Raw genomic sequence first — 19,883 nt, 5'->3', positions numbered from 1 at the left:
TACAATCTGCTGCTGCCTGCCCGGTAGACTCACGATACACAGTGTATCGTGAGTCTTGCATGGGTACTTTTTAACTCAGCGGGCAGGCAGCAGCAAATTGTCGCTTCCTTCAGTTTCACCCCACCTACACCCCTCTGATTCCCGGCCATATGTGTGACCCCTTCCCTCCCCTCTCCAGCTCCCCGCCCATTGCACCGGCGCGGGGGCTTTGCACTGCCTTCACGTCGGAGCCAGTGCCAGTCACCAGAGACGTCAGGACCAACGGGACACCGGCCCCCAGGCCCACTGCAAGCACGGAGATCCCAGAGACCCACAGCCAGCAGCAGCCCAGCCACGTTCCAATTCCAGAGGAACACGCTCCCCGTAGGGACCGAAGCTGATGGTGTGCAAGGTGCATCTTGGTCTTGAGGTTGCGGATGAGGGGGCGCAGCTCGGGCTGTGACGTCTCCGGCCACCCCCTGTACAGGAGCTGAGACTGGGAACTGTGGGGTTGTTTGCAGTTGCAGAGGGAGGGGGCAAGGGCGGTAAAGTTCCCAGTCTCAGCTCCATTCCACGGGGGTGACCGGAGACGTCAGGACCAACGGGACACCGACTGCAAGCACGGAGATCCCAGAGACTCACAGTCAGCAGCAACTCTAGCCCAGCCCCGCTCCAACTCCAGAGGAACCCGGGTTGCGGATGAGGGGGCGCAGCTCGGGCTGTGGGCGAACTGCCACTTGTCGCTGTAGCGGCGCATCGGTGAGCGGGTTCCTGTTGGTCCTGACGTCTCCGGCCACCCCCCTGGACAGGAGCTGAGAGACGTCAGGACCACCAGAAGCTGCTCCCCGATGGGCCGCTCCGGCGACAAGCGGCAGTCCGCCCACAGCCCGAGCTGCGCCCCCTCATCGGGACACCGACCCCCAGGCCCACTGCAAGCACGGAGATCCCAGAGACTCACAGCCAGCAGCAACTCTAGCCCAGCCCCGCTCCAACTCGGGTTGCGGATGAGGGGGCGCAGCTCGGGCTGTGGGCGAACTGCCACTTGTCGCCGTAGCGGCCCATCGGGGAGCGGCTTCCTCTGGAGTTGGATGGACAGGGAGACACAGCGGCTTTTGAGATTGGTGGGCAATCACTTCCAAAGTTCTGCCCACACAGTCAGTACACCTCTCCTACACTTGTCTCCCGCACTAAGATTATCTCGCAGAGAATGATCCCAGCCTAACCCTCCCTATTCTCTCCTATTCTGCAAGAAAAAACTACATTGAAGACTCAAACTCGCGATTGAGTAACTGCCGGGATCGAGGTGCAAACTCGCGACCTTGCGGATACGAGCCGAGCACTCTACCACTGCGTCAGCCGTTAAAATCTACGCTAAAAACCTTCCATTCCGAAAGCCGAAAAATTCTGAATTACGAAAAGTGTCCGGTCCCAAGGCTTTCGGATAAAAGGTTGTGCACCTGTATGAAGGAGCAGTACAACATATACAGGGAGGCTTGATTTAGTAGGTCTCTGGCTTTATTCAGTATTGCAATTGATTTGGATATTTTGGCTTTAATATAATTGATGTGAGGTTTCCAAGTTAATTTGTTGTCAATTAATACTCCAAAACATTTTATTTCAGATACTCTTTCTATTTCTGTGCCATTTATCTTGAGCTTTTCTCTGTGTTGGTTGATCGATTTTCAAATATTATGAATTTTGTTTTACTTAAATTCAATGTGAGTTTATTTTCGTCAAACCAGATCTTCATCCTGCTCAATTCCTTTTCCATACTATCCAGAAGCTGTTCCAAGTTGACTCCACAGCAGAGTAAGTTAGTATCATCAGCGAAGAAAATAGTTTCAAAAGTTTTTGACACTTCACATATATTATTGATATACAAAATGAATAATAATGGCCCTAACACTGAATCCTGGGGCACCCCACACGTAACTTGCAGTAATTGTGATTTATGGTTTTGTATTTCAACATATTGTTTCCGGTTCTGTAGGTAGCTGGATAGCCATGATAGTGCGATGCCTCTAATGCCATATCTTTGTAGTTTCTTTATTAATAACTCGTGGTCTACGGTGTCAAATGCTTTTTTTAAGTCCAAAAAAATCCCTACTGCATACTCTTTATTTTCTATTGCCTTAGTAATTTTTTCTATAAATTCAATAATTGCAAATGAAGTTGTTCTGTTAGCTCTAAAACCATATTGTTGTTCGTACAGTATGTTATGTTTGGTGATAAATTCGTCCAGTCTTGTGTAAAATATTTTTTCTAGTATTTTGGAGAACAGTGGAAGCAATGAAATAGGTCTGTAATTTGAAAGTACATGTTTGTTTCCAGTTTTATATATTGGTATGACTTTGGCTGTTTTCATTTTGTTGGGAAATACACTGCTTTGAAGGGACTGATTACAAATGTGAGTCAGAGGTCTTGCTATGCATTCTATAATGTTTTTAACTGTAAACATGTCAATATCATGACAGTCTGTGGATTTCTTACTCTTGAGTTTTTTTATAGTGTCAATAATTTCTTGTTCTTCAGTCCCTCTTATAAAAATTGTACCCTTTACATATATCTCTTTACTTTCTACACCATCGCTGCCACCAGTCTTTGCAATTTTTCCGGCCAAATCAGGACCAGCACCAACAAAGAATTTGTTGAATTCATTTGCAGCTGAGGCCATATCAGTGATCATTGTGTTGTTTTTAGACAGGAAATGGTTTGGGTATTGTGCCTTTCCATTTCCTTTTTTAATTATGGCATTTAATACATTCCATGTATTTTTAATATTGTTTTTGTTGTTCTCCAGTAACTTACTACAGGTATAGTAATCGATTTTGCTGCATCTCATGATTTTTGTTAGTTTGTTTTTATATGTCTTATATTTTTCTTCAGCTTCTGCTGCTCTTTTCTTTTAAAAAATTGTGTACAATATCCCAACCATGTTAGTTTGCTCCTCATTAAGCCAAGTCTCAGATATTGCCATTACTGTGAAAGTTCTGTCCATTTGCCTTAGTGTTTGATCTTTGAGACATTTGAATTTAGGCTCCTGCTATTAAAATGTATCACTGATATAGAACCATCCATTATTCCATTCCTTTTGAATTGTTCTTCTGTGTAGTACTCACAATAGCTGTGTGTTATTGTAGAAATTATTTTCAGGGTCAATGTCATTTTCAATGTCTTGTGATTTATGTTCAGTGTATTTAAAACAACCCAAGTCCAGTCTTTCATATTCAGTAGATGGGTGGTTTCTGTCCGAGTTTGTCATGGGTGTTCTTGGTGTATTCAATTCAGTGTGTATTCAGTTATCTTGTGTGTGTTTTTTTTTATACCTCAAACTTATCCAGCTCGGCGATGCCCCTGATGATGAGCACTTTCGCTGCCTCTGGTGTTAGTCCATTCAGTTTGATGAGTATTTTGCAATTTGAAACCCATGTTGCCTGAATCTTGTTTTGTTTTCTTAGAATGCGTGCTCTCCTCGTGATGTCCGCGTTCTTCTTGATAAGGTGTTCGTTGATGTAAACGTTGGTCCCTTTTAGTTTCCTTCCTTGTCTGAGGAGGTCATATTTTTTCTTTCTTAACCGGATTATTATTGGCAGTGCGGCCGTTTTGTTTTTACTGGGCAGGGTATGACAGGCTTTAATGTCTCTGCTGTCAACAGAAATGCCCTTGCTGTCCAAAAAGCAAAGCACCTATTGCTCCAGTGACTCACGGTCGTTCTCCGAGGCATCGGCCCCGTGCCTCCCGGCAGCAGTGTCCTAAGAGGCCGCGGCCGCCCTGGCATAACTCCGGTGTTTGGTCTTTAGACCGCTGATGATCAGATCATTCATCCGGGAGTATTGCTCGAGGTCGGCCACTTGATTCTCCAGAAAAGTGATCTTTTTATCCTTTTCCATGTTTTGTATTTTTAGTGTTTGGATTTCTCCCATCAGATCCATGATTTCCATTTGTTGGGATGCGACTTTTGTGATCTCCGCTGACAAGAAGTCAAGAGATTTCTTGATCTCCTCCACCTCGTCAGGGTTTACGTTTCTCTTTGCCGGCATTTTAATGTGGGGGAAAGGGGGTTACTATATTTCTAGGTCCCTACCTGGTCGGTGAGGCAGCTTTTTCTCCGGGCTGCCCCGTCCTCGTGGCCTACCAACGGGCGTGGAGCGCCGTTTCCTGGCGGGGATCGCCCAGCAACTCGGCTTCGGTGGCGGCACAGCGCTGGAGCGCTATCGCTATCTTCTTTTCAACCCCTGCGAGGAGCGGGCGATTGTCACCCCGAAGTTGCTGCAGGGAGAAAACCCTGGTCCTTAACGGCAACGCAGTGCCGGGAGAGAGTCGCAGTCCAGGCCGGTGGAAGAGGCACCAAGTTCAGAGGGCGGTGAGCAGCCGGAGCCGGGGTCCAATTTTTGAAATCATAAGGACATTTTCTACCAGAAGATGTAAAAATGTCACTTTTATTGTAACGTCAGCAGTTGGGCAGCGGTCAGATTAAAAAAAACCCAGCGTGACAGAGCCGGGTCGGGGGGGAAGTGGAGGAGAGCCGGGCGGCAGCAGCCGTTATCGTTGCACGGGGCACTGGCGGCCATTACTCCCTCTTGATCTTTGGCCGGTTTGATTTTTTTTAAACTGTCCGTTTTGGAAACAACTTTATTAAAATTCTGGGGAAATTGATCAAATTTAAGGAGGAGTCGATATCCAAAATCGTAAGTTAAATCGCCACCGCCATTCAATGTGATCATCCCCAATCAGTACCCCGTTCCTGCCTTCTCCCCATATCCCCTGACTCCGCTATTTTTAAGAGCCCTGTCTTGAAAGCATCCAGATCTAGCTCTCTCCTGAAAGCATCCAGAGAACCTGCCCTCTGAGGCAGCGAATTCCACAGACTCACCACTCACTGTGCGAAAATCTTTCTTTCAAGGCACAATACTGCTTGGTCTGGTGAATTAAATCATTTTAGTTTAGAGATACAGCATGGAATAAGGCCCTTCCGCTCACCGACCAGTGATCCCTGCACATTAACATTATCCCACACCCATTAGGGCCAATTTTTACATTTACCAAGTCAATTAACCTACAAACATGTATGTCTTTGGAGTGTGGGAGGAAATTGAAGATCTCGGAGAGAACGTAAAACTCCGTACAGACAGCCCCCGTAGTTGCGATTGTCTGGCGTTGCATTCGCTGTAAGGCAGCAACTATACCGCTGCGCCACCGTGACCGCCCAAATAATATCATCATTTAAACAGCAAAACGTTTCACCTTGCATCTTGACCGGATCAGACCCTCTTAAAAACAAGTCAATCATATTGCATTCTCTAAACATGTTGAGTAATTTGGGATAAAGCCTGCATGTTCATTGACAAACATTTTTGTTTATTATGATGGCCTTGATCCATGTCACATAAGAAAACAAGTATTTTGAGTTACAAAAAAAGGGCATTTATTCAGCATAGTTCTTTTACATGTTGTACTAATTATAAAAAGATACAGAAGATTTTGTATTTCGTGCCTTTATAAATTTCAGTCATGTCATTTTGCAGAGTAGGGAGATAGTTATTGTCATTTTTTTAGAAATGTGCATGTTTATAACCTTGATAGCACCCTTAAATTAATGACACAATACCTGTAAGTTAATGTTTTCACGTCTGCCTCATGCTACTTCAGTTAGACCATTTAAACTTTCAGCTAATGTGAAATATTTCTTGCAAAACAATTTTTTTTTAGGTGTTTGAAGTTAGAAGTTTGAATAACGATATTTTTCATAAAACCTTAAACAAAAATATTATTGCATTTAGTGCAAACAGTATTGTATTTAGAACGAAATGCTAGAAGCATTGCACATACGAGAACTCTAAAAGATTAATGCAGTTCATTAAATAAAAAGCTGTAAAATTAGTTACTTGTGGGTCTTGCACATCTTTCCTTTGAGCACATAGTTATGGGGAAATTATCCACTTTAGCCTCTTACTAATTGAAAATGTTCTGCTTCTTCAGAATTTCAACTTGTGTGTTTCATTCCTTACCAATATATAGTCTGATGATTCACTCTTTTGTATAACTTCAATTTTTTTCTATTGCACTACAAACTCTATTCTTAGGAAACTGCAAAAAAAAAGTGAAGAATGATGGAAATCTGAAATAAAAGTAGAAGATGCTGAAAGCGGCTGGCATCATTTCCTGTATGTGAAAGGTAAGACATTTCAATATCCCAGAACTTTAAGGAAGGATTGTTTCTTTCTCTGAGGTGGCCAGTAACTCTGGATATTTCAGAGTTTTGTGTTAGAAAAGTTCTAACTTGCCATGTGCAGGTTATTCCTTTTAAGGGATCAACACATAAACATTTCCTTTATCGACATCACTTGAACGTTCACCTTATAATTGAAAATTCCCCAGAAATAATTTTAAACCTCAACTTGAAGTTTGGGTTCAACATTTCTTTTCTGACAGAATAGGATTACATTTCTTTAAAAAGTCACTGCAAGAGGCACATATCCACAATGAAAATCTGCAAATACAAGAGAAGTGTGTTGAAAACATTTAAAAAAGCCAAAACGCAAGTTATCCGGCTGTATGTTCACATTATTGTATGAAGGTGTAATTGCATCATGAGTGGCAAGAAATATTGCACAAAATCCAAACAGCTGTGGAGAAAGCTGTCTTTGAAAGCATTAATCTACTAGGTCTCCATAGAAACCAACCAAACGATTTTCTTCCTCTGCCACAGGAAATTGCTACACAAACCAAAATGGCGTATTTCAAACCAAATATTTCCAGAGACGGAAAATAAACAGGTAAAATATTTTTTAGGATTGAATCATCAATAAATTATAAAGATTTTAATAAATATTCCTGATCAGTGCCTCCTTTGGCAGCTCTTGAACCTTTATATACTGTCAAGCTCCACAGCGTTCCATTTGCCATGCAATGGCTTATATCTGAAGCTGCACTCGAAAGGTCGTTGCAATAATCAATCAATCAATCAATCCGATTTCCACAAATTGTGAACCTGTCTATTTCAAGTAGTTCTTTTGAAGAACATGGCTTGCTTTCAGATTTATCCTGTGCGATTCCTTTGTCCTCAATATTAGGGGTTGTCATAAATTGCTCAGAACTATTGCTTGAGACCAGAGTCGATACACTTTCTGACAGAGATGCAGGCTGGTTAATGATGGATTCTGATTGCATTTCTTCTGCTGGAACACCTGTCAAAGTGAAATTATATTGAAAACATCAATATATACCATTACAAGTTTAATCTTTTCTTTTTGATTAGAAATACGCCTCCACAGTAAAATGCTTGGAAACATCCTGGATTTTCTGCACAAAATATTAAATTATGATACAAAACTGGTAGAAAAATATCAGTACTATTATCAGTAATTCATGCACTATTTTGCTGCTCTAAATTGAAAATCGTACGTTAATATTATTTTAGAGTTCTGTACATGTCATTGTGATCAAACAGCAATAATTACAATCAATACTAATATGTAGTTGCCATTAAAACTCCAGCAAACTAACTGAAAACAATCAAAATCAATTAAATTATTGTGCTTGATGGATAGATTTGTGTCACGTATATGTTTTTCTTTTTGTGGATAATATGTGAAAAAAAACGGATAGAACAGCAATTGGTTGCAGATAACCATCCTTCACATAACTCCAGCCTCTCTGTGAACTGGCGGCAGCACCTGCACTACAGGTTTTACTTATAAAACTGTCAAAATCAGGACACTCACATTGAAACTAGTTTCATAGCCATTTTTCAAGTATAAAATGGTGAAATGAAAACATATATCATTAGTCTTTATTGCTTGTTGCGATCCCGATGAATCTTTCTCATATGAGAGACCAAGAGAAACAGTAGCGGGAATTGCAGATTAACCTTGGTTGCCATAAAGTGACTGGTATGAGTTTGAAGTTTGAGAAAACAGAGGGTGCGACCCACTTATACCAAGGACAAGGATGGATTGATGTGTTATACAGAGAATTTTTGGTAGTAATGAGAACTGAACTGGACTGAAAGAAACTGCACCTATGGAGGATCAGTTCACGTCTTCAAGTGAGTCTATAGAAAATAGTATGAAAAAATCAATTGTGTGAATCGGGTAAGGGAACTAGGGGCTAGAGTATTTCAGACTCGCGATAAAAAAGTTATTTTCCTGCAGGTTTTTCCAATAATAAAGATATTTTTTAATAGTAACTAGACCAAGTGCAGACCCGTTGGGTCTGTTCCCGCAACGCACGGTTGCGAGGGGAGGGGGCGGCCAGAGGCGTCACACACACTAACCAACCTCTCACACACACTAACCACCACACACACACACTAACCACCACACACACACACACACACACACACTAACACTATCCTACACACACCCACACACACACACATATATACACACAAATCACCCCCATTGATATTATATTAAGGGAGGAAGGAGAGGGGTAGGGCCGCCCAGCAGCCGTCGGCCTCAGAGTGAGCCTCAGCTCCATGGCCTCGCATCTTCGGCGCTTCATACCCCGAGTATGGGGAGTGGGGGGAGGGTGGATTGGGTGGGCGGGCGTGATCCCGAGTGAGCCTGCGGGCCGCCAGCGAGGACGGCGAAAAGCAGTGGGGGAGACCAGCTGATCAGTGACAGAGCCGGGGGGGGGGGGTGGGGGGGGGGGGGGGGGGGGGGGGGGGGGGGGGGAGTGGAGGAGAGCCGGGCGGCAGCAGCCGTTATCGTCGCGCGGGGCACGCAATGAGAAGGTGGCCAGTGGGAAGCGAAAAAATGACTGAGGTGGGGGGGGTGGGGGTGGGGGTGAAGAATTCTATTAAAAATGTATACAGAAAAATTACTAAATTTAACGAGGACTGGATTTGCGAATGTAATAGTAAAATCGCTAGCGAAATGGTAAAATTCTCTGCGTTTTTGTGTATGGTTTTCGCGGAGTAACGAATCAAAGGCAAAATGTCAAAGGCAAAATGACATAAACCCACGCACAAAGTTTTAAAAGTATATAGATTAGCTTATTTTGTTACTGCATTCCTATCAAATCAGTTGCAAAGGTCATCTGTGGTGAAATGGACAGACTTAGTTCTGGAGAGACAATGGTGTCTGATTCAGATTCAGATTCAGATTCAATTTTAATTATCATTGTCAGTGTACAGTACAGAGACAACGAAATGCATTACTGTAGAGAGAGTGTTCCCCCACCTTAATATCCCAAATAACTTTAGAATGGTTCTCTAGTTCCCGAATTGAAATCTAGTTATAACCAATTTAGCCCATGTAATAGTGCGGTTCCCCTTCCAAATTACCAATTCCCTTCCAGAACACATGTGATTTTTAAACACCCTAAATGCCAATTACGTTACTTCTGTTATTCTGTAAACATGCAGTTTAATTAGTAACAGCATAATTAAACATTTGTCTGTAGCGTTGTTTTGAATTTCATGTTTGTAATTACACAAGTAGCTCAAATTGTTACAATATATGCTCCACACCAACATGAAGAGGGCTAGGGGGTTAGTAGTAGATCTGTTCTTTATGCTCAGAGCAGTTTATTATTCTGAAGTGTCCTGCGATTATATTTGTGATTCCATTAACATGATCTGAACTTCGGTGCAGAAATAGAGAAAGCGCGTGTACATACACAAATCAAGCATCTTCACCTCTGGCGTGCGTTGTGTTACCTAAGAATCTGCCATTAAGCGATTCCCATATACCCTGCAACAATCTCTTCTATATATCCTGACTTACATGTACCACAGCCTGTGAACTATTTACTATAAAATTGTTAACTTGACAGTTAAGGAACTGGTTTATAAAAACAATTTTATTCACAAACTGGAATGTTTTGAATAACTCCAGACTTCTTATTACTTCATGTTTTGAATAACAGACTTCTTATTACATCATTTTACATGATTTAATTATGTGATTGTGCTATATGATTTTTATGCATAAATAGACATGGAAACATACACGGCAGCTTGAAGGGCTGATATAGAAAACATTTAAAGCAATTTAATTGATTTGCTTTGTGATATTTGCTGGTTCCGGGTAAGAAATACAAATTTATAGGAGAATTGAGGACTATTTATATTGGAGTGATTATTAATTTATAAACCTATTTAGTTTGTATCATCAGATAAGGGTGCAACTGATCAAATTAAGTCCAAATGGATAATGTAATAATTGAATGTCATATAAATATGATGGATAACTACCAATGAAATGCATTTACACGTTGAATGTAAACATTCATAGACTTTATGGGAGACATCATTAAACAACAGCAAAGAAATTAACTTAGATGCTAACAGAATTATGTTGTTGACAGAAAACCACACAGGGCAATCCAAGCTGAAGTATGTTCTCTGAATATTAGTTTTCTTATTGAAGTTATTCTGAGCAGAAAACAATGTTCCTAATTTTAATAAAAGTATGGATGTAATGCAGGGGCTTCCAAATCACATTTGGAATATTGTGAGCAGTTTAGGCCGAATATCTGAGGAAGGGTGTGTTGAAGAGGGTCCAGAGGAGATTTATAAGAATGATCCTAAAGATAATTGGGTTGATATATGTAGACATTTGATGGCTCTTGGCCTGCATTCACTGGAGTTTAGAAGGATGAGGGAGGGGAGGGGGGGTCTCATTGAAACCTACCAAACAATGAAAGGCCTAGATAGAGTGGATTTGGAAAGGATGTTTCTTGCAGTGGTAGAGTTTAGGAACCGAGGGCACAGCATCAGAATAAAAGCACATACTTTTAGAATGGAGATGAGGAAGACTTTCTTACACCAGTGGGTGATGGATCTGTGGAATTCAATGCCAAGTCATTGGGTATTTTTAAAGCAGAGATTGACAGGTTCTTGACCAGTAAGGGTAACTAGTAATGGTTATGGGTAGAAGGCGGGAGAATGGGGTTGATAGGGAAAAATAGATCAACTAAGCTTGAAAGGTAGAACACTCGATGGGCTGAATGGCCTAATTCTGCTCTTATGTTTTGTGGTCTTACAATTATTTTATCATTTACTTTGTTTCAGTTGATGGCTTCCAAATAACTAAACCATTGAAGTGATCGTTTGTATTCAATAACTATCTTATAATTTTGTGAACATATTAATCTTACACTAGTGGAACATTATCTATAGTTAATTTAAATGAAACAAACATGTTTAAAATGGGAGCATGTCAAAATTAATTACCTTGAGGTGATTGAACTTTGCTGACAGATTTTTTGGCAGATTTCCCAGGGATGCTGGTTGGTGGGGGTTGGAACAGCTTCTCCTCCATTTTGGCCTCCTTTACATATTGGCAAGATTTCCCCAGCAACACAATACTGTTCAGAACTTTAAGTGCAATCAGCCTTGAAAGGGGAAGAAGATGCTTACAATTGTAAAGGAAACGCAGCATAAATAAATTGACAATGGCCAAATAATCCAAGCTTTTCAGTAAATATGTCTATCACACTATTCACAATCTTCTAAGAAACAAACTGTTACCAGATCCCACTAATGTGCATAATCTTTGATAACAATATCTTGTACGGAATTTCAAATTGTACTGAGGCATGACAATTGTTTCTGAATGTAGGCAGTCTTGAATTACAGTATAGTTTCCCCAGCCCCAGAATATCTAGCTTTTTTAAAACAAAATATCAAGTTGTTCAAAAAAGCAATCCCAGAAACATTTTCATGCCTTGTTAAAAAGAATAATTTTGGAAAAAAATCACTTTTTATCAGTGGCTTGTTACTCTTGTCAAATTATATTCCTAGCACATAACTTGTGGCTCCAACTCTCTTTGAAACATGTTGGCACTGTACCATTTAAACAAGCATTCTAGGATGTACTCTTCCATTCAAATGACCCTTTACTGAACTTTACATTATACTGAAATTTGGTGACAGTAATTTTAATTTATACAGCTATTGCTGTCAGTTTATTTCAAATAGCTTGTGAAAAGGACGCACAGCATCTCAACTGAGCATTGCACTGAAATTTGTCCTCTAAAATAATGCTCTTATAAGAAAAATGCAAGGCCATCCATTAAGACAGCAAATGGTTGGGATTCGACCAGAGATTGACAAAGTCTTGGTCAAAGTGATGAAAGGTGCAAGGGGTTTGGGAATGATGGAAAAGTAAAGGAACAACTGGAAAGAGTGGATAAAAGGAAATTAAATGCACAGTTGACTTGTTTCACAGAGAGAGTTGTGTGGTGGTGCAGGAGGAATGTGACAGTGGGAGGAGATTACAAAATACGAAAAAGGAAGTATCAAAAGTGTAAGGACTATAAATTTATGACATTGAGAGGGAACAAGTAACAATGCAGGAGGATAGAAGTGATACCAGTTGTAGGAAAACTTTTAGAATGGAACTCTAAGAGAGGCAAATTAAGAGTATTCTATCATACTCTTGATTTAAGCCTTGTTGGTTATACAAAGACTTGAGGAATCAGGGGGTGACCTACCGCCGAGTACTCCATTTCTGGCCTGTCTTCTTGTTTTTCTGGATTTTCCAGTTAAAAGTCTATCAAATAGTAATCTCAGGAAAATGATGGTAGGGTTTTGATGATGTGCAACTTGAATATCAAGATACTTTCTCTCGTTAGCCTTGGTCATCACTCAGTACTTGATTGGTTCAAATGTTATTTGCCATTTGTCAGCCAAAGTTCAAATATACTACGAAAGGATGTATGTATTACCACATTTATGCACTGCCTGTTTCATTATTGGGTCAATTGCAAATGGTGCCAATCCCAATGAAATAGTCATAGCCCATCTTCACCTTGAGCTTTTGATGAAACAGCCAATGATTGGGCTCTGCCCAAAGTATTTTTGGAACAATAGTTTGGCTGATAAAAAGTAAGTAAGTTTATTAGCCAAGTATGCACATACAAGGAATTTGCCTTGGTGCTCCGCCCACAAGTAACAACATGACATACAGTGACAGTTGCAAATGACTCAGAAAACACTAAACATTAATAATAATAAGACATTAATGATAAAACACCACTGATCAAGCATGTGAACCAACAAAATACCAGATCAAAAGGAGGCTACACATTTTTGGCTGTTGAGTACATCCTCTGTTGTGCTTTTTTGACTGTGGAGTTGATGGTAGCCCCCCACTTAAGGTCCTTGGAGATGATGGTTCCCAGGAACTTACAATACTCCACAGGTGTGACTATGGTGTTGTTGATGGTGAGTGGGGTGAGGGGAGGGGGAGCTCTCCTAAAGTCAAAATCAATTCCACTGGCATTGAGCTCCAGGTTGTTGCATTAAAAGTGCATTAAATGACCACAGCCAATTTCCTTAACATTTGATACAACCCAAATCTTAATTCCCACTGACTTCCCATAATCTCAAGGGATGAGATGAAAATTAACTCTTTTGTCCACGTTTGGACTTGGCTATAATGAGTTTGGAGCCAAACTACCCAAAATACTCTGGAAACAGGAGTAAACCAAATTAATGGAAAGGAAACTTAGAGATAATATATATAAGCATCTGGATAAACAGGGTCTGATTAGGAACAGTCAACATGGATTTGTGCCTGGAAGGTCATGTTTGACTAATCTTCTTGAATTTTTTGAAGAGGTTACTTGGGAAATTGATGAGGGTAAAGCAGTGGATGTTGTCTATATGGACTTCGGTAAGGCCTTTGACAAGGTTCCTCATGGAAGGTTGGTTAAGAAGGTTCAATTGTTGGGTATTAATGGTGGAGTAGCAAGATAGATTCAACAGTGGCTGAATGGGAGATGCTAGAGAGTAATGGTGGATGGCTGTTTGTCAGGTTGGAGGCCGGTGACTAGTGGGGTGCCACAGGGATCTGTGTTGGGTCCACTGTTGTTTGTCATGTGCATCAATGATCTGGATGAAGGTGTGGTAAATTGGATTAGTAAGTATGCAGATGATACTAAGATAGGTGGTGTTGTGGATAATGAAGTAGATTTTCAAAGTCTACAGAGAGATTTAGGCCATTTGGAAGAGTGGGCTGAAAGATGGCAGATGGAGTTTAATGCTGATAAGTGTGAGGTGCTACATCTTGGCAGGACAAATCAAAATAGGACGTACATGGTAAATGGTAGTGAGTTGAGGAATGCAGTTGAACAGAGTGATCTAGGAATAACTGTGCACAGTTCCCTGAAGGTGGAATCTCATATAGATAGGGAGGTAAAGAAAGCTTTTGGTGTGCTGGCCTTTATAAATCAGAGCATTGAGTATGGAAGTTGGGATGTAATGTTAAAATTGTACAAGGCATTGGTGAGGCCAATTCTGGAGTATGGTGTACAATTTTGGTTGCCTAATTATAGGAAGGATGTCAACAAAATAGAGAGAGTACAGAGGAGATTTACTAGAATGTTGCCTGGGTTTCAACAACTAAGTTACAGAGAAAGGTTGAATAAGTTAGGTCTTTATTCTCTGGAGCGCAGAAGGTTAAGGGGGGGACTTGATAGAGGTCTTTAAAATGATGAGAGGGATAGACAGAGTTGATGTGGATCAGCTTTTCCCTTTGAGAATAGGGAAGATTCAAACAAGAGGACATGACGAGAATTAAGGGACAGAAGTTTAGGGGTAACATGAGGGGGAACTTCTTTACTCAGAGAGTGGTAGCGGTGTGGAATGAGCTTCCAGTGGAAGTGGTGGAGGCAGGTTCGATTTTATCATTTAAAAATAAATTGGATAGGTATATGGACGGGAAAGGAATGGAGGGTTATGGTCTGAGTGCAGGCAGATGGGACTAGGGGAGAATAAGTGTTCGGCACGGACTAGAAGGGCCGAGCTGGCCTGTTTCCGTGCTGTAATTGTTATATGGTTATAAACCGCATTTCATTTTCCCTTGCTAGAGAGAAGCAGACAGAGAAGATAAACGGATTGGTGTAGAATTGTCTAGAATTCCCTGGATTCTCTCTACTTCTAAAATAAAGGAACAACATTAGCTACTCCACAGTCCTCCGGGACCTTGCCTGGAGATAGAGAAGTCGCAAAGATCGTCATCAAGGCTCCCAGAATCTCATTTCTTGCCTCAATAGCCTGGGATAGATCCCCTCAGGTTCCACCTTAATGCTCTTCAAGAGCACCAACACCTCCACCTTTTCAATCTCTTGCATATTAGTATTCTCCACATTGATCTCACTGTCCTCCTTGTCCTTTTCCTTGGTAAAAACTGACACTAAGTACTCGCCACTTTCATCCCCAGACCAAGAACAAATTCCCTCCTTTATCCTTGAGCGGTCTTACCTTCTCTCTGGTTACTTTCTTGTTTCTAATGTCGGTATAAAAAGCATTGGGATGTTCCTTAACCCAACTCACCCAAGCCATTTTGATGCTCATTATGACCCTTCTTATCGCCCACTTGAGTTCATTCCTCCTTTCGTTACATTTCTCAAAAGCCTGGTCTGATTCCATGCTCTTAAAACTTGCATGCACTTCCTTTTTCTTTTTGAGCAAATTTACAACCTCTTTGGTCATCCAAGGTTCCCTTACTTTGCTTGGCTTATCCCTCCTCCTAACCAGAACATGCCAGTTGTGAACTTAGAAAAACTGGTGTTTAAACAACTGCCACATGTCAGATGTGGACTTACTCAATATTAACTGCTCCCAGTGTACACTCCAGAGCTCCTGCCTGGTATTGTTGTAGTTTGCCTGACTCCAATTTAGTATCTTCCTGGAAGGTCCAATCGTCTCCCTATTCACAACAATCTTATGGTAGGAAAGAACTGCAGATGCTGGTTTAAACCAAGTTATACACAAAATGGTGGAGTAACTCTGTGGGACAGGCAACTTCTCTGGAGAGAAGGAATGCGTGACGTTTCAGGTCGAGACCCTTCTTCAGACTGTTTATGCTTATGGAGTTGTGAACCCCAAAATGCCCTTCCACTGCAACAATAGTCACAAGGCCAGGCTAAGTTCCAGTATGTTCCCTTCTCAGGTTGGACTATCCACATACTGTTTCAAGAAACCCTCTTTGTTACACCTCACAAATTCTGCCCCGTCTAAGCCTATGGCACGGGGCAAGTTGAAGTTCCAATCAATATTGGATAAGTTAAACTCACCCACTAAGATAACCCTGCCCCGTCTTTCGGTAATCCGTCTACATTTCTGTTCCTCTACCGCTTACTACTATAGTACAATTCCACTAAAGTGCTTGCACCTTTCTTATTTCTAAGCTCTACCCATATCGCCTCAGGGGATACCGATATCCCCAAGCAATTGGTAGATCTTAGTATGCTACATAAATAATTCTGGAATTGAAATAATGTAGTTCAATAATAAATGTTCAAAACTTGCTTGCATTGAACAAGTTAATTGCTAGTATTTGGGCATGGAATTGCTGGCATTTAAAAGCCATATTTGAACCAATAAATGAAGAATGAAAAACAATGAACTGTTTTCATCCAGAATTATTTTTTTTATAAGCATGTAGTTAGAATACGAAGATATGCTATATTATATGTTTCAAAATATTCAGAACCTTTTAGAAAAGAAAATGTACTAAAGATCAGAATATTTTTACACCACCATCTCATAGCTCCTGTCAAAAAAAGCCCGAACATTTCATATCAATGTAGGTTTCTTACCCGAGGTAAAACATCAATAGACTGACAATAGCCAAGGCTCCCTGAATTTTTGTGGAACTTGTGATAACTCTGGATAGCTACATATGAAAAAGAAAGTTATTGTGAACAAGATTTCAAAGGAATCCACAAACAATGCACATTACAACATTATGGAAGTGACTACAATTATTGATGCACTAATTTAACAAATCTCAAATCTCTTGCTCAGCTTTGTGCTTGACATCAGTTAATCATTTCGGTCATACAAAAATTCCCATGTTAAGTTTTAATATTATACTGAGAGTAACAACGAAGTACAAAAAAAATGTTGGTGTGGAAAACAATCAATTTAAAATATTCTAGGAACATCAAGTGTTGAAACAGTCATTTGTATTAAAAAAATTGTAAGGAAATAAACAAGCAAATAAGAAATAATTGAACATATTAAGTGCTATTCAAAGTAGTACAGCTAATAAACCATCCTCTATTCTATATTTTAGGTTTTCACAATATATATTTTATATAGACTCAAAAGCATCAATCACACTTGTATGCAAATACTCTGTTCCATAGCAATTTAATTAAGTCTATAAATCAGTAGTTCCTAAAAAAAAAATCTAGGCTGGAATGTTGATTTGAACAGAAGGCTTAAGGGCCTATGCCACTTAGGCGATTTTTTCGGCGACTGTCACTGTCGTAGCAGATCGCCGAAAAAGCGGTGACTGGACCCCCCTTACGACAATGTCTACGACAACCTACCACCTAGTCAACGTCAAGCTACCGACAACCGGCGACCCAATCGTCGCGACTTAGGACGTCCACCTACGACCACACCTACAACAACCTACGAACACACAGGCGACTACCTACGACATCCAAAGTCAACCTACGTCCACCCGTGACAAGCTACGACAAGCAACGACCCTGTCAGCGACAACTGAAGACAATTCAGTCGCCGGTACCTGTCGCCAGTTGACGTAGGTAGTCGCCAATGAAATTCACCGAAGTCAACACCTGCCGATAACCAACGTCACCTGGCGATAACCTACGTCATCCTGATGACAACCTACGACAGTACCTACGACAGGAGAAGATAATCTACATCAAGCCCACAATCACAGACTGAAAAAGGTGAATTTATTATGGGGAAATGACATACGAGTTGAACGGGTACTTTGGATCTGTCTTCACTAAGGAGGACACAACCAATCTTCTTGATATAGTAGTGACCAGAGGATCTGGGGTGACTGAGGAACTGAAGGAAATCCACACTGGATAGGAAATGGAAATGCTGTTGGATAGACTGATAAATCCCCAGGGCCTGATGGTCTGCATCCCAGGGTACTTAAGGAAGTAGCTCTAGAAATCGTGGATGCATTGGTAATAATTTTCCAATGTTCTATAGACTCAGGATTAGTTCCTGTGGATTGGAGGGTAGCTAATGTTATCGCACTTTTTAAGAAAGGCGGGGGAGAGAAAACGGGGAATTATAGACCAGTTAGCCTGACATCGGTGGTGGGGAAGATGCTGCAGTCAATTATAAAAGATGAGATAGCCGCACATTTGGATAGCAGTAATAGGATCGGTCCGAGTCAGCATGGATTTACGAAGGGGAAATCATGCTCGACTAATCTTCTGGAATTTTTTCAAGATGTAACTAGGAAAATGGACAAGGAGAGCCAGTGGATGTAGTGCACCTGGACTTTCAGAAAGCATTTGATAAGGTCCCACATAGGAGATTAGTGGGCAAAATTAGAGCACATGGTATCGGGATAGAGCGCTGACATGGATAGAGAAGTGGTTGGCAGACAGGAAACAAAGAGTAGGGATTAACGGGTCCCTTTCAGAATAGCAGGCAGTGACTAGTGGGGTACCGCAAAGCTCGGTGCTGGGACCGCAGCTATTTACAATATACATCAATGATTTGGATGAAGGGATTCAAAGTAACATTAGCAAATTTACAGATGACACAAAGCTGGGTGGCAGTGTGAACTGTGAGGAGGATGCTATGAGAATGCAGGGCGACTTGGACAGGTTGGGGGAGTGGGCAGATGCATGGCAGATGAAGTTTAATGCAGATAAATGTGAGGTTATTCCCTTTGGTAGCAAAAACAGGAAGGCAGATTACTATCTAAATGGCGTCAAGTTGGGAAAAGGGGAAGTACAACGGGATCTGAGGGTCCTTGTACATCAGTCTATGAAAGTAAGCATACAGGTACAGCAGGCAGTGAAGAAAGCAAATGGCATGTTGGCCTTTATAACAAGAGGAATCGAATATAGGAGCAAAGAGATCCTTCTGCAGTTGTACAGAGCCCTAGTGAGACCACACATGGAGTATTGTGTGCAGTTTTGGTCCCCTAATTTGAGGAAGGACATTCATGCTCTTGAGGGAGTGCAGCGTAGGTTTTCAAGGTTCATTCCCGGGATGGCGGGACTGTCATATGCTGAGAGAATGGAGCAGCTGGGATTGTACACTCTGAAGGATGAGAGGATATCTCATTGAAACATATAAGATTATTAAGGGCTTTGACACACTAGAGGCATGAGACATGTTCCCGATGTTGGGGGAGTACCGAACCAGGGGCCACAGTTTAAGAATAAGGAGTAAGCCATTTAGAGGAAACACATTTTCTCACAGGGAGTGGTGAGTCTGTGGAATTCTCTGCCTCGGTGGGCGGTGGAGGCAGGTTCTCTGGATGCTTTCAAGAGAGAGCTAGATAGGGGTCTTAAAAATAGCGGAGTCAGGGGATATGGGGAGAAGGCAGGAACGGGGTACTGATTGGGGATGATCAACCATGATCACATTGAATGGCGATGCTGGCTTGAAGGGCCAAATGGCCTATTCCTGCACCTATTGTCTATTGTCTATTGTCACCAAAAGGTTTTGAACATTTCAAAATCCAGCGGTGACCAGAAAAACGTTACGACTATTTTGGCGACTTGAGGAGACTACTCACGACCATAAAGGCGCCACCCCGCGATGAATGTGAAAACAGCCTAGTTGACTGTAGTCGCCTAAAGAATTGCCTAAGTGGGACAGGGGCATTAGTCACTCTACCATTTCCAGAGACAAATAATAAAAACAAACACCCACCTCACCACAAAAATCATTCCTCTGCCCCAATTCTTGAAGAGCAATGCTCCCAGCATCACTGTGATCTTTATCTTACTTTTCAATAAAGTACCTTAAATACAGGGGGTCAGAAAAGTCCAGGGAACCTACCTATACCACAGACACCCATGTCTACCAAGCCCTTACGAATGATCAAGACATTTAAGAAACAGTTTAAATAGATTTATAAATAGACATAGGCATGGAAAATAGGTGCAGGAGTAGGCCATTCAGCCCTTCGAGCCTGCACCACCAT

The 19,883-nt window shown here is 41.4% G+C and overlaps 1 protein-coding gene across 1 annotated transcript in view; it reads right to left on the bottom strand.

Moving 5' to 3' along the window:
- Positions 1-3,870: 3,870 nt before the first annotated feature.
- LOC129699075 (transmembrane anterior posterior transformation protein 1 homolog) overlaps positions 3,871-19,883 on the bottom strand; it is an 84,195-nt gene continuing 68,182 nt past the window's right edge. The window contains exons 12-14 of the mRNA XM_055638709.1: positions 16,537-16,613; positions 11,162-11,322; positions 3,871-7,166 (exon numbers count right to left, since the gene is read on the bottom strand). Coding sequence (XP_055494684.1) covers positions 6,940-7,166; positions 11,162-11,322; positions 16,537-16,613 — 465 coding nt within the window. The 3' untranslated portion in view covers positions 3,871-6,939. The remainder of the gene's footprint in view (positions 7,167-11,161; positions 11,323-16,536; positions 16,614-19,883) is intronic.

The sequence above is a fragment of the Leucoraja erinacea genome, chromosome 1 (genome assembly GCF_028641065.1).
Source record: "Leucoraja erinacea ecotype New England chromosome 1, Leri_hhj_1, whole genome shotgun sequence".
NCBI classification, from domain to species: domain Eukaryota; kingdom Metazoa; phylum Chordata; class Chondrichthyes; order Rajiformes; family Rajidae; genus Leucoraja; species Leucoraja erinaceus.
The sequence above is the reverse complement of the archived record's forward strand: the minus strand, read 5'-3'. Positions and strand labels throughout refer to the sequence as shown.